General features: G+C 38.5%; 1 protein-coding gene across 6 annotated transcripts in view; it reads right to left on the bottom strand.

Annotated features, from left to right (window-relative positions):
• RUNX1T1 (RUNX1 partner transcriptional co-repressor 1) overlaps positions 1–15,766 on the bottom strand; it is a 114,759-nt gene that overhangs the window by 67,198 nt on the left and 31,795 nt on the right. Inside the window, exon 1 of one of the 6 annotated variants that reach the window (XM_036399790.2) lies at positions 12,220–12,339. The exons of the other annotated variants lie outside the window; for them this stretch is intronic. Within the exon in view, the coding sequence (XP_036255683.1) occupies positions 12,220–12,226 (7 nt within the window). The 5' untranslated portion in view covers positions 12,227–12,339. Of the gene's footprint in view, positions 1–12,219; positions 12,340–15,766 lie in introns of those variants that run through there. 6 annotated transcript variants of the gene reach the window in all.

Raw genomic sequence — 15,766 nt, 5'->3', positions numbered from 1 at the left:
AGGACAAAAAAAAAAAAAAAAGAGGAAAATAAAGAAAGAGGAAAGAAAAGCCACATGAGCCAGAATCCCTCACTGCTGTTATTTCTCCACAAGCGGAAATGCTCTGTTCAGTCATGGCTTAGGAGGCATAAACATCATTGAAATTCAAAAGCAGCTCTGAGAAAGAGGACGCCTCAATTGGTATGCAAGTGGTGTTTTCTCGCCGTGAATACATTATGAACTTGCAGCATGCTAATATGCCATGCTATCATAAGCACCAGATGGAACAGTAGGCAGTGGATGTCCCATCAAACCTCAGGAAGATGTATTAATGTTCCTGCTCTTTTTTTTCCTTCCCCTCCCCTCCCCCTTCCCTACTACAACCCCTCAGCTGTGTCCCCAGACTGGCACATTTTGTAGCATCAGTCACCTGCTCCCGAAGCACAGTTCTCCAGGGTTGCCTCATCTTCACCAGGTGGTGCCAAGCATCTTTTCAATCTTTTTTATTGCAGAAGGTAAAGGCCACAAGATGTGTCAGGCTGTGCTTACTGAAGGGTACCGAGTACAAAAGATAACATCATGAGATAAATGATAGATGAGAAAGACTTTGGGTTTAAAGCTAGCACAATAGTTTTAAATTATGTATAAACGGCACAGCACAAATTTTCCCCTCAGTACTATTGGTGAATGAAGAATTGGGGAACAGAAGCAAAGGGAAAGGTTTTCCAAGTAATCAAATAAAATAGAGGAAACTGGATTAAAGATCTTTGAACTGAATTCCTTTTTTCACCACACCGGAAACCTTTTCACAGAAGACGTACACAGTTCAACAGCCATTTATAGGGTAAGAGTAGGCTTTAATTTTAAATCAGGGTAAGAAAATGGCACACAGGCAAATTAGCTTACAGGATTTTGATTTTTAAGTATATATATTATTCTAATTATATTCCTTGGCTTTTGTGACTAACAAATTGCTTAAAGCTATATGTCTGATTCGAAAGACATGGGAGAATTTTAATACTGCTTCGCATCATTTATTAATTCCGTCTCAAGCAGGCTTTATATTACTAAAGAGAAATCTGATCTAGTATTCTGTATGAAAGTATGTGCATAGGCATACAAAATGAAAGCACATATTTTCTGGTATCACCTGAACTTCTCTTATCTATTCCTAGAAATAAACTTCCTATTGAAATATATGGTTTGCAAGAAAATTATTTTCTTTTTCTTTTCCTGTTACTGTGCTATTCAGAATGCAAAATAAGATCCTCAAGACTAAAAATTAAGAGCCTGTGAATTCAAAACACAAGTAAGAAAGACCAGAGATGGCTGAAGAAAAGCAAATCAGCTTTAAGCATTTGAAGTTTGAATGTTCAAGTATTTTTAAACAGGTTTGTTTTTCAGAGAGAAATCACATCAGTAAACATTTTGCCATTTTCTGATATTTTAGAAACCACCTGCTGATTTGCAACAGCTCTCACTATACATGTAAATTCATTATTTTCCTAACCACATTAGCCTTCTCATAAATACAGTCTAATTCTACAAGATGCTGAGTATTCACAACTCACACGAACTTTTCTGGGGATTAACATTGCTCAAAACCTTGTAAGACCTACATACAGAAGTTATCTGTTGCATGTATTAGAAGTATTTTTCCAGCTATTAAAGGTCTGGTTGACAGGGACTTCTGACCCCATATCCAATCCTAACTAAAACAAGAAAATAATTACCTTTTTCATTCAAACAAAGCATGTTATGACTGTTATTCAGAAATAACAGGTATTTTTCTAGCATCTATTAAGCCCAGAAAGGCTTTAATGCAAAGATATCGTAAGGACTGAGTTAGAAATCAGATCAATTTTTTTCTTCTTTCTTTTCCTACTGAATATTGGGGGACTTGTTTTGTTTTTTAATATATAGCCTTTAAGGATAATTTGCTAAACTATGATTTGCAATGTGCAAATAAGTCTATTCAAGTCCATTATCCTGTGTTATAAAGTAATTTCTGACACCTTAACAGCACTCAATTTAATTACAACACACTGAAACAGTAGAGCTGACTCCCAGAGGAACCAGTTTGGATCAGAAGATGATGATGTATGCTAGCTGCTGATCAGCTTTCAGCATCAGATCCACCATCAGCTGTTTTCAAGAACAATATCAGAACATCTGCATCATCATAGTATTTTGTGTTGAAAAGCCCTCCAAAAGCTAGCAATTGCAGGCAACAATGTGCACACACCCACACCTGTAAGGAGACATACTTAAAACCCAGCAGCTTTACTGTAATGACTAAAGGAGACCAAACAAACAAACAAACAAAAAAACACGACAAAAAAAGCCCAACAAAAACAAAACAAACAATCCCCCCACAAAAAAAAAAAAAAAAGAAAAGAAAAAAACACAAATAAAACCCCCTCAAAACAAATGAAAAACACAAAGAAACCCTTTTGATTCTGATTCAGTAAGCATCAATTTCTGCACCAGAATCCCCATTGGGTAATTCATCAAGGCATCTATTCTGTATCTAGTATGGCAAGACAGCGAAAACACTTACAGCCTCCTGAAAGAAAAAAACTTGTGACAAAGCTATTAAGCATTCCTGGTGATTAAGCAATGGACACTCATTATTTCAAGACTGTCTTGAGCCAATACCCCAGACAAAACCACCTGCTCATATCTGCTGCTGTCAAGGTGAAATCAAGACATGATTATTTTCTGTATTCCTTCACAAAAATGCAAGTTACTCAGCAGCTTCCACAAAGCTCTTCCTGAGAGAATACAGAAGTTAACTATGGAAAGAGTATATAATTTCTCTTGTGGCTCTACAGAGAGATGCAGGTCGATACCTCAAATTTAGGTAGTATTTTTAACTTTGGAGCTTTTACAGACTCAAAAGCAGTTTGAAGCAAAACCTTTAAGGCAGCATAAATGAAAGGATTCTGTTTCTGCTGGTATCTGAAGATTAAATACCATTACTTGCCTTGCTCAAAATGAAAGGAATTGAAAATTACTACTCTACCAATTGACATGTCACAGGAAGAATACTAGCTGCTGAGCTGGCAAGCAACCATGCAAATCAAACCCAAAATGTGGTTCTGTCTATGTATAGGAGTCTGAAGAGGGCAAAAAAAGGCTGTAACACTGTCCTTCCAGGCAGAGAACTTGCTATACATGCTTTTAAGACTCTGCTTTCATACCAATCTCTCAATCAAAGTTTCATGCGGATTGATCTCTTGTGCAGCAGACTCACTTAATAAATGCAGAAAATCCAAATATGTTTGCTTTTACAACCAGAGAAAAATTTAAAGAGAGATGCAAGTAAATTAACAAAACAAGATAAGCATTCTTCAAAATACTTAAAAAATTTAACAGGAGAAACACAGATAGTATTCTCAAAGAAGCCACCATCTCACTTCTCCATTTTCAAGGGGACAACAGAATGTTCACATTGGCTAATAGAAACTCAGAAAAGAAAGATATACACTCCTTACTGCACAGATCCCCTTTAAAAATTGCAAAGGACTTTGCTTTTATTTTTATATTTGCAGTCAACGCTGAGCTCAGTGTAAAATAATCAAATATTGATTTTAATGAAGTAATTTACATTACTTCCAAGAGCTAATATGGATGAGATTGACAGAAGCTCTTTCTCTTTTAGGACCCTAAACTTAGGAGATCCTACAGTGCCATGGAGGGATGAACTCAAGCAATGTGGACCCCTTGAATTCTAGAAACTTAGTTGTCTTCCTCCCATCAGTGGAAAAATGAAAATTAAAACACCAATCCCAAGGGGTAGTAAACTCTATTGCAAACAAGTTTCCAAGAAGAAAACTGATGACTTTCAAAGCTATTAAATGACAGTGCCATCTGACCTTGATGGATATCTAATTACACCCATTCTTTTACATAACCACAATTGCTTTAATGAGCATCTTTCCACTTTCTTTACTGTGTTATAAGGTCCCTATGTTTCACTCAGGATTTCCCTTCCAAAACTGACAGAAATCCCAATACTTTCTAAAATAGAACGCGATTATTGGACATCCCTGTTTTTAAAAGACCATTTTTATACACTGCAGTGTTTATAGTCTAAAGTGTCCAAAATAGTGTATCTAGTATGGTACCAGGCAAAAAAAAAAAAAAGTAACAGTAACACTGTCACAGAAAATGACCTCTTCTAAATTCCAGTTAGACAAACTTTCTCCTAAAGAGAATACAAATAAGTGTGTGCAAATCTAGCAGATATAATTACGCAATCAACAATTATGTGGTGAAATGGACTGGAAAAATAAAATTAAAACAATAAATGTTAATTTGTATTTGCTAACCATGGAAGATGTGGCTGGTGCTCTGCAAGGCGCAAAATCCCTTAAAAAAAAAAAAGAGGCTTTTAAAAATTCAAGGAATTATATGAGGAAGTCACATATAGGAAAGTCTATCTAGATGGCATTCATTTGGATTATAAAACAGCTACAATGAAAACTCAAGGCTGTGTACACATGCTTATTGCTCTGGCTTAAAAGGGCCACCAGAATATATTTGGAATGCACAGTTTGGAGGCAAGAATCAAATTATGGCTGCATTTTCCTATGATACGAGTGCACACATTTTCCAAACTGCAATCTTGTGGCAGGAAGAGTATTTGAGTCATGTGTGCTTGCATGACTCACAAAATACATATGAAGGAGAGATCTGAAAGAAAGAAGGGGAAAGGCCCTGTATCCCTAACTGGGAGATTACTCCTTTAGCAGGATGTGGTTTCAAACAGGAGGGCAGTAAGACAATGAACCCAGCATCGCTAGAAGAATCAGAGAGAAAGGAGGAACTACAAGAATCTGCACTGGACATAGACAGGAAAGCTCCCAAGGCTTGGAGAAGAGCATATAAGGAAAATTCCAGTAAAGCATTAGAACTGATAGAGTACCACATAAAATTTTAGATATGCTTTCCAAATGACTAACTTAAGACAGAGTAGTGCCTTAAACCCAGAAAAGACTTATTGATAAGCTAGAAAGGGCAATGGACTTGGAAAGGCAACACATGTTCCTGCTTCTTGAATAATTTCAAACTTCACTGCAGTTAATTAAGCATATGCAAATGCCACTTACTCAAATCTCAGTTCAATATAGCAACCCCCATTTTTAAACAAAGAATGGATATCAGCCTGACCCTACAGCAGATCTGCCCAAATATGCAGTACGCTTGAAGGGTTACCAAAATACATTTTTCTTCCTTAATCCTCAGCTTCTCCTCCAGGAGGTGATCAATATCAACTCCTTTCACTCTTCTATTACCACATTTCTTTTGGTTTTTGTCAGCTCAGTATTGTCAACATGCAAAAATAACAGCAGCGTTTGTTACACTCTGCTTCTAAAGGGATGTCCATAAGGAATGAGAACCATATGAGCAGTACTCTTAATAACTGTGTCCTCTGCTGATGGTATTTCCTTTTCAACTTCAGAAAGATTTCCTGTCACCTTTGACTTACACTTTGTGCCTGTTTAAAAGTACAGTTATGTTGCAGGCATAGCTCCAGAATATTTATCTACACTAATACCTAAATATCTGGCTGGATAATTTTAATAAATTCAGATGCATGGGTCCTACCAGATAATTTTTCCTCATGAAAAGTTCCACAAGATTACCAGATCCCAAGAGCAAGAAGAAGCAGAAATAAACCTACAACTCATTACACAACATAATGAAAAAGCTCAAGTAAGGCTCTAGCTTCATGCCATAAGAATTTGAGAAGGAGACTTTTAGAATTTGGATGGGTTCAGTGTCTCTTTAAACCAGCTGCAGGAACATTACTGACAGGTGGTAAGGTGCAGCACAGGGACAAAACTAAGAGGTCTGTGAACCTTCAGTTGAAGTGTCTCCTCTCAAATCCCAAGGTCTACAGCACCTTATTGTCTCAAGCTGTTCTGCAGTTAAAGCTCACAATTAGGCTCTTTCTCTGCACTCTGCCAACAACTTGCAGTAAAGAAGAAATTACTAGTAGAGAAAAAAAATAAAACAATAAAAAAGCTCAGAGAAATAAATCAGCTCAGAGAAATAAATTCAGCTCAGAGAAATAAATTCAGCTCTGGTATATGGAAGCACAGCTCCATGAGCTGCCAGAGGAAGGATGTGCAGCCCTTTCAACCAGCATTGAGCCTGACAATTCTGCTCTTCTACTAGCACACAAAGTCCATTCACAAAGCTACAGATCAAACAATAGTTTCAGAGCAGATTCAATTAATCCCTTTAGGTGTTTGAAGCCCAACACTGCTGAAATTTCCCCTGAAACACAACACAGAAGCCAGTACCAGGGGTTGCTCTGCTCTCCTCTACAGAGCACAGGTCTGAAGCACCTCAGACTGGGTGTCCAGAACAGTTAACAGATCCAGCAGAACAAAGAATCATTATGCAAGCTGAAGTGACTTTAGGAGATTAAGACAGTCTATGTCCTTCTGTCTTAAAGCATGTGAAGTTTAGATCAAGTTGCCACGGGTTTGTCCTATACAGGATCTTCAATAAAGAAAATATCACTACTTCTCTGAAAAAACGGCTTTAATGTCTGACCATCATTATGGTGAAGAACCTTTTCCCTGGAATCTACTTGGGTTTTATCATGGTCTATTACTCGTGCCTTTCACCTCTCATCTTTACCACTATGCACCTCGAGAAGAATTTGGCTTCATCCATCTTTTCTACACCCTCCCATTAGGCAGCTGTAGACAGCTCATGAAAAAAAGATTATATAAAGTTAATTATATCTAACTAGCAACTGCCTACAGCTCACCAACAGGAAAACTCCTGCCTTTCAAGGGCCTTGGAGACGTGGAATCCACAGCATTACTCTCTCCTCCAGAAAGTTGTCCATATCCTCACCTTCAGAAGATTAGCAAGTAGAAATGGTTTGTTTAAGACATAGCCAGGCAAGATGGAAGAGTGAGCTTTGAAATTTTTTTGCAAGATTTTGGAGCGGAAGCCTCACTCTGGAAGTGAAACACACAAATTCAAATTCTCCTGCTTGTTCACACTCAGGTCTGGACCATAGTCCTTTAGCAGTGGGGAAAGCAACTGCCCACTAGCAGTTTCTGAGAGTAATCTCCAATGCTCTTGTTCTACCCAAGAACTGAACAAGAAATATATTAAGAGGGAACAGGGCTCAAGATCAACAGCAGCAAGGGGAAAGCAGCTCCTGCACTGGTCCTGCTCTTCATTTTGTGACTCTCATGTACAGGAGGCAGAAAGAACAAATGTACATCACAAAAATGCAACTTAGTGCAGAGATGGCTGAGCTGCTGGAGAGCTCAGCCAGTGAATATAGATAGAATGGCACAATGTGGCAAGGACTTCACCAGCTTCACAGAGGAACTGTGGGAACAGGGAGTTAGCATAGCAGGATATCAAAAGAAATAAGCCTTGCCAAGTGGGCCAATATGGCTAGACTGTGTCTGTGTGTAAGTGAAAATCCAAGCACTGCTGTGCCCTATGTTTTTCCCCATTTAATCTCTACTTGCCTTAGCACTGCTGTCTCTATGCTCCATTTTACACCACACACATTTCTGGGAACAAAAAGTAAGCCTACACTTGTGAAGAGACCAACATGTTTAAATATGCACTGGACTTCCTCTGAGATTACCTACCAGATCAAACTGTGTGAACAACTCAAGTCACAGAAATGCTTCAACTCCAAAAAGATATTGGTGTGATCTCAGCACTGGGCTGCTTAACCCTGTCAATACTGAAGGAGATCCTGTCATGCAGAGCTGCAGCTTGACATGATCAGGAAACTTTAAAGCTGTAACAGTGATGCACCCAGGAATGAGGAGAGTTAGAGGCACAGAACTTTGAATTTGGAAGGCAGCTACTGCTTCAAGTGTACAAGTTGTTTTGTGACCTGGAAGCAAAATACCAGGCTTCAGCCGATTTTTGTAGTGTTATCCTTGATGTACACACTTGAAAGAAACAAGGATGACGCAAACAAACCAGAAAACTGGTAGAGGTATGTGTGCATGTCCTGAAAAGGACCAGGTATCATGTCCTCTACTCTTACATGTATCAATTTCTCTGTATGGACTTTTAACTGGTGTATCACAGTATTTCATTTTATGCAAAATTCAAGTTGTCTTTTCAAATCGTATATACACAGATCACATTGATTTGCAAGCTATGATGATCATGCCTTATATATGTGAGTGTGGAGTCCAAAATCTTCAAATCAAGATGTGATTGGTGCTAAACACCCCAGTGCTAAACACCAAGGAAGTACCTGTCCTGAGAAACTAACTAGGCTATTCGTCTCTAGCTAAGGGCCTGAGCTATAAAGCTTTCAATCTTCTCAGGAAAAGAGTGTTTGGGACCCTGATAAAACATACAGATATATATATATATATATATATATATATGTATGTATGTATGTATGTATTGATTCCTGCAGCATGATCTGCATTCCATGATGTGTTAGTTACTTTCCATGCATGTGTAGCATGAGGCAGTTCACAGCCCCATGGGTTGAAAATAAAAGCATTAATTTTATGCAGACTTTGGAATTTATTACTACCATAAAAGACGAAGAAACTTTAATACTGTGAAAAGCAAGTCATCACATGTTGCCTCCCAACCCTATCATATATATCTGAAAAACCCAGTGGCCCATGGTCCTCTTAGGGAAAAGAGCTTTTCACTCATAGCTGAAACCTGAAGATAAAGCCATTATGTAGGAAGATTGGAATAATGATGCAAAGTTAATACTCAGACTTAAGTAGTACCAGACACATTTTCCCTATTTGGCAGGAAACTTGTTTTGTAATACACAGAGTCCTTCTAATATAACAGCATAGCAACTGCAACTTAGAACAGAACAAGTCAGTTAGTGGACTGTTAGGACAATTTTGCTGTGTAACACCATTTAGACGCATGTATTTAAAAAACAGGTGGATAATCCAAATGTTCAGTTACTAGGACACTAACAGTTATGTCCATAGCAATTTTGTTTCTGTTCTTTAAACAAATCATCACTTGCAAGCACTAATGTTAAAACCAGAAAGCCACTCTAGTACACAGTGGCTATAAATGCCAAATCAATTTTCAGCAGATAATAAAGTCCATGTTTTACAATCAGCAATACACTGTTTTACTACCCAAAATGTAAGCTAATAATATATAGCTCTGCTAAATGGAAAATGCAGATATGCTGTTAAGAAATGGGCTGGCTGTGAGATGATGGATCATTTCTGCCGGGACCTTCTTAAAGCTATGTGCAAATGTTTTGAAAATATCACATGATGTGGCCATGTGTTAAAAATTACAGCCAGTTAAGTTCTCTGCTAAGAAAAATATGTGGGCAATTTATGAAATGCACTCCAGGATGGAGATATCTTAAGTAAAACCAGATTTTGAAAACAAACCCTTTTTTTTTTTGAAACATGAACTTAAAAAAAAATAGTTGCAGCCACATCTGGAGAGCAGAAGTAAAGAAAGGGTGGTCTGACCTAATACCAGGCCATCTTCTGAAAGAGCAGCATTATTTCTGGGCTACAATGACTGTGATCACTGATTGTCCTTTTAAGGAAACCATGCTGAATAATGCCATGGGCAATAATAAAGCATTTTGTAGGCCAACATCTGTTCTTTGAAAGTACTATAAAATGACTGATAGATTTGTAATGTTTCATAAATAAAGTCCGGAATAAACAGTACCAAAAACAAAAAAAAAGAAACCAACAACCACATTCACAGTAATCAGAGAAACTGGTGTACGGTATTAGATTTGAACACTGTTCCCCCAGGAACAATTACTTAGAGATAAACGCTTCCTAGAGTTCGCTCCACAGAATGACAAAATGGTTAACTTGGTTACGGCAAGCTGCATGTTAACGGGATTATCTTTCTAGAGACTTTTCTGAGAGTTGCAGCAGTGCCTTCACAGCAGTCTGAATGGCTTTTACAGCACTTCATTAGCCAGCCCCGCTGCTGTTGCTTTGCCCTGACAGGAGTGCGAGGAGGTGAGTACCCAGTCACAATTATAACAGTGCAAGCAATTCGTCTTTTAGGGGCAATTTTAGTTTGTTTAATTGTTATCACCACACATAAACCAGAACCCGTCTTTATTATTTCCTGTTCTTTCCCCAAAAGAAGGACCTCAGATGTCAGAATCACTAAAGGGATGGTTCTGAAATCAAGACTTCACACATACACAAAAGGCACTGACATAATATCAGATTACATAAAAATACACATCCTTTTAATCTCCTGTACATAATGTGCTTACTTTTAAAATACAAAATCTGCCCCAGATGGCTAATAATGCCCATTTGAAAAAACACAACACCACAATATTAAAGGGCTAAAATATGCTGTGAACAGATTGAGAGGCAGTTCATCCTAGAGGAGAGTAAAAAAGTGCAGATGGGTGTCAAAAATAGCCAAGTGTCAGATCTGTTCAAGTATCTCCATTCTGGCACATGCTCCCAGTCACAGCTGTCAGTGTATTCTCTGTATCCAAGTGCAAGGTTTTCTAACACTCAGAGCTGACATTAAAACACACTTCATGCTTGCTACTGCTTTAAGAGAATGCTGCAAATAAAAGATTTATTTAATGGTAAAGCTTAATGAGTATTGATAAGGGTATACATATTTGAGTGTGGCACATGCCATTTTGATTAAAGATGCATGAAATTTTAACCAGCAGGTAGATTAAGTAATTTAAATGCCAAAGGCTTAATACGTTTTCAAAAATGTCCACTCTAGGCATTCCAACAGTTTGCCAATAACACCGAATAATGCACACAAGGATCAACACTGATAAGATTGTGTCATTTCAGTGCACCTAAATATCTTGATAAAACACAGGAAGAGTAAACCACAGGAGAAGATGAGTTTCATACAAACATAAGGAAAACATCAGTGGATGAAAATTATGCACAATGCACAGTTTTCCTAATTAATGAATTACCATGGTATTTCTAATGAAGAGCACATTCCCAGGAATGCAATGCATGCAAATCAAATTTGATGTTTAAAGGGTTAAATTGACCTTTCATAGTCCTCAGTTGTTATCTATGCAAATTAATTTGCCCATATTTCAACCATATAAATCCTCTTAACCTTGTGCTTTGAGCAAACAGAGCCCACTTTCTTGTTACAATCACAGGATCAGCAAACATACCAGCAGTAGGGTATGACCGTATACAAAAATCCTAAAAGGAAAACATTCTTCCAACAACTGGCAATACCTACATGCAACTGTGGCTGCAGTAAACTGGCAGATACTGTTTCAAAACACCATCTGCGAGGTGTACAGACTCTCTGTGATCAAGCATAGCCTCTTCTGCCTGTCCTACCCAAATAATCCACAAGAACCAGCCAGCTGTAGGATCTCTAGCCCCGTCTTTTTTTTATCCAGAACACAAGCTGTTATAATCAGGCACATGGCTTTCTCCAGTCATTACCAAAGGGAGAAAAAAACACAAACAAAACACACCAAATTCAATCTACTCAGTCGTGGTCAAGCATCTCATAAAACCCATAAGACAAATCACTCTGCATAGAAGCATTTTTATTGGCAATAGCACTTATCAATAAGACAAGTGATCGTAAGATCCAAGGATAATATTTTCCTGAGAAAACCGACCTATTATAACTCCCAGCTCCACAGCAATTCCTCTAATTCAGCAGATTTTTTTATTGTTTTATTTTGAATCAACATATTTTGGTGATTTGCCTGGTGACAGTGAAGGTCTACAATTTAGGACAAGGCTGGAATAATCTGTTTTATAAATCTCCCTCACTTCTCCAACATAAACAGCTTTTCACAGAGATAATTTCAGCTGATGGGTAAACGCTGTGAATGATCTCCGACGATCAAATGTTTGCAGATTCAAGGTGCAGCTGACAGTCATGAAAGCCAGCCCGAAGCTGTATTTCCCTTAGCTAAAAATGATCCCCCGTGCAGAGACCTGCACCCACAAAGCTGGTGACTTTCTGCTATTTCTATCCCTTTTCATTGAAACATCCAGTCCTGCTGTAAGTATCATCTTTAGCAGTTCACTTGCACAAATTCCCCTCCCCCAAACACATACACAACAGAATTAGCATCCGCGATCGCTCCGTACCCGTATCAGCTTGCAAATCACCCTCTATATTAAAAGAGAAAAGAAAAAAAGAGAGGGAAAATGTACTATCAAAAAAACGATTAGCGTTTCCTCATTTAGAACCGAAAGAGCTGCAATAATTTCGACTCACCAGGCATCCTTGGATAAAATATACCACACTGTAAATGGCTCTCTCCTAAAAGCAAGCTTATTTAGGGCTCAGTGCCTCCTGTTCTGGAATGAACAGAGAGAAGCGAGGAAGGCCATCAGAACTGGCTGTGGCAGCGTAGCTGGAGGCAGGATGCTGGGCGCGTGCGTTTGCCAGGCAAAGACAGATGGAGAGCTGACACTCTGTATTGCACTTGGAGCAGAAATGTGAATGATGACAGGAGCACATGTGGCCTTGAACCCAGCCCTGTCTCTTCAGGCAGAACAATGACAGGGATGTGTGTGCAAATTATCACAACCCCGGCTCCCCTCAGCTGACTCCTTTTACTCTACCTTTCACACCAAGTTCCAGATGACCAAAGAATAGAAACTAAAATGCAGAGTGATAAGCCAAACACTGAATTATTCATTTTTTCCTTAAAAGTTAACCCTTTCCTTCACTGACAACAATTAAAGAAAAAGAATCACTTTGAATCAGCTCTCCTCCAAACGTGGGGGGAAAAAATTCTTTATTTTAACTGCCATAATTTTGCACTTTGTAAGACTACGTCTGTTTATTTAGCTGGAAATTCAAAACGTGCACAAGAATATACAAGAGAATTCTGCCCCCCCCCCCCCCTCCCCTCACACACACACTTCTGTCATTATTGTTCTCCTTTACTATAGGGAATGGAGTATCAAAATCACTCGCTCTCTCAGATCCACAGTAGTATGTGTAAAATAGACCACACTTAGAAAGCAGACCACTTACATTTTACTATGGTGCTTTTAACCCCCTGGGATTCTTCCATTGATATGTTCCAAACATTTGCAGCTTACTCTCCTTTACCTTGCATAGTGATCCATGGGGGATGAAAACAAAATCTTCCCTGTAAAGCTTTTTCAAAAGCTAAACAATCATGTCCTCCCAATTTCTGATTTTGTGAACCCCTTAAATGTTTATCCTTCACATGAATAAGGTATGCCTGGCTAGGTTCAATTCACTCTTCCCTATTAAGCTTTAATGGACACCATGATACATAAAACTACAAGTCTTTGTTATAGTGCTTTATCTAAAGCTGGCTATTTTCTTCTCAGCAGTCCCTCTTTAGTCCTTTGTAAAACATCTTTGCCTCTTAGAAGAAGCATACGCTTGACTCGCATGCCTTCTGTAGCACACAGCTTTGCACAAAATTCTAGGCACAAGAAAAAATACCGTCCTTTTTAAAACTCTCCTCCCATTCAGCACTTGCAAAGTGCTTTAGTAACGAGCCATTTCTCCAGCAACTAACATGTAGGTCCTGGTTCTGACTTTACCTTTGCATTATTCAAACCTTTATGGAAAGGCAACAATTCTCAGTCAGATCTTCTCAGTGTAAGGTCTGTCCTTGTGTACATATTTATGCACCCCCCTGATTTTGCATTATGCCATCTTCTGCCTCTATTAGGAAGAAACAGCTCTGCTTTTAGGCCTTCCTCTTCCTTCCTCTAGCTACCACAGAGCCTGATAAAGATCTGTTTAGGAAAAGGACACACATGCAAAATTAAGCAGAAAATAACAGTCCGTCCTAATGTCCAGACTGAACTCAGGAATATTTCTCACTTAAAGAAAATGAATCATTTAATTTACTGATATTTCTATGATATCTTTTTAACACAATCTAAGTGGCACCCTTAGGTTTCATTTAAATAGGAGAGAAATTCCAAACACAGAACTGGCAAATCCAAGACTATCAAGAAAAGAAGCTCCCCTGCCCCAATAACAATCCCCTGGGCTGTTAGCCTAGCACAAACAACCTAATGTGTCTACTACTTGAGGCAGGTCTTTTCTTCATCTTCATCAGACATCTATCGTAATGAAGTTCTTTATAATGGATTTTTGAGTGTCAGAGAATCCAAGAGAAACATGAAAACCAAAACATGAAAACATTTTTCTGACCACTTTCATGAAAGGGAGAAAAGCAGAGGGGCAAAGGGAGAGAAGCAAGGGAAATGGAGACAAGTGAAGTCTGCTCCAACAAGGCCTTGAAAGACTTTACTGTCCTTTTGGTTTTATTACTTGACGCACTATTTAAAACCAGTCAGTTAGTATTGTATTTGCTACGTTGTTTTTCTTTTGTAATGCTGTACTCTACATGAAAGGAAAAACATTTTCACAGTTGGAAATGCAACCTTTCATCAACATAGATGCAGCCTGAATCAGCTTCAGAGTAGAAAGTAACGTGTCAACGCTATGACGCATTTTAATAAAACCGAACAATATTCACTCTTTAAAAGAAGGTCTTAATATCAGTACATTGTAAATCCACAGACCACGGCTCACGAAATTGAACTTCCATATGCTGCATGATTATGCATCTTTTTTCTGTGTGTAAAAAGCCTTTTTAAGCTGTTATCTGAGTACAGTAATTGCCACTTAAATTGATCCACGTCAACAAAACGTGGATCCCTGGAGATTCTCACCTAGAAGTCTGCTCATGGAAGGGGCTAACAGAATGCCTGTGCATCTGAGACTACTTCAGCATTTTCTTAAGCAGCCAGCTGCATGAATAGTTTTCCCCTCTCATTATTTAATACACTGAGGCAGGCTGCAACCCATTTGGCAGTCCTCCCTGAAGAAGTATCTGTGGAAATTTATTTGCTTTCCCCACCCCCATTTCTAATGCAGTCACCTAAAGCTTGCCCTGGAAGTTTTTGCACCACGTCTAAAATTTTAGCAGGCCAAGCAAAAGGGGACGGCCCATTCTGTAAAATGGTTTTATTCTCCACCAAGAAAAGAAAGACACTGGTTTTAACACAGAACAGTTCTGCTGCATCACAAGAGTCAGAGTATTGCCAAAATTAATGGGATATAAAAAAAATGAAAAACCCACAAGACAATCTAGGCCCAGTTTCTTTATGGTGCACATTACATTACACCATCCTGGGTGGGCACCAGCTCCTTCTTTGTCCATCACTCAAAATGCTTTACAAAATAATTTTAGATCTTCCTTTAGGAGTCCTTAGTTTGAAAATGGGTAGAGGAGGCAAACCAGTCTCCACAGTCTTGTATTCGAAGGGGATGTATAAAGATTTTTATGCAGCGGATGATATAAGATAGCCAAGACATGGATCTGATGGAAAAGGGAAATTCCTAATGGCCATCATGTAAAAGTACAGAGATTGCCTTTTGTGCAAACCCAGCTTAATAACAGGGACTGGAAGTCCACTGAAACACATCTGTAGTTAATGAAAGCTCTCTTAACAGTGAAGGAAGAATTTAACTCAAAGCTTTTCTGTAGGACTTCTCAACTTCCCGCTCTACTTATAGCAGACTGTTGTGATACATTGTGACTTCACACAGTGGGTATTAAGTGAGTTAATTCAAAGGAGCTGAAACCTCATTGATCCTAATTGAAAGCAATACACCCAACCAAATAGTTTTCTACCCCATCTGCTCTGGCCTGCCACCAGCTATTCAATACAAGAGAATTAATAGTTTCAGATATTCTAACAGACCCAATAAAAGCACTCATTTAAGCAGGACTGCATTAACAAAGTGAAAAACCAAG

Source organism: Molothrus ater, chromosome 1 (genome assembly GCF_012460135.2).
Source record: "Molothrus ater isolate BHLD 08-10-18 breed brown headed cowbird chromosome 1, BPBGC_Mater_1.1, whole genome shotgun sequence".
NCBI classification, from domain to species: domain Eukaryota; kingdom Metazoa; phylum Chordata; class Aves; order Passeriformes; family Icteridae; genus Molothrus; species Molothrus ater.
The sequence above is the reverse complement of the archived record's forward strand: the minus strand, read 5'-3'. Positions and strand labels throughout refer to the sequence as shown.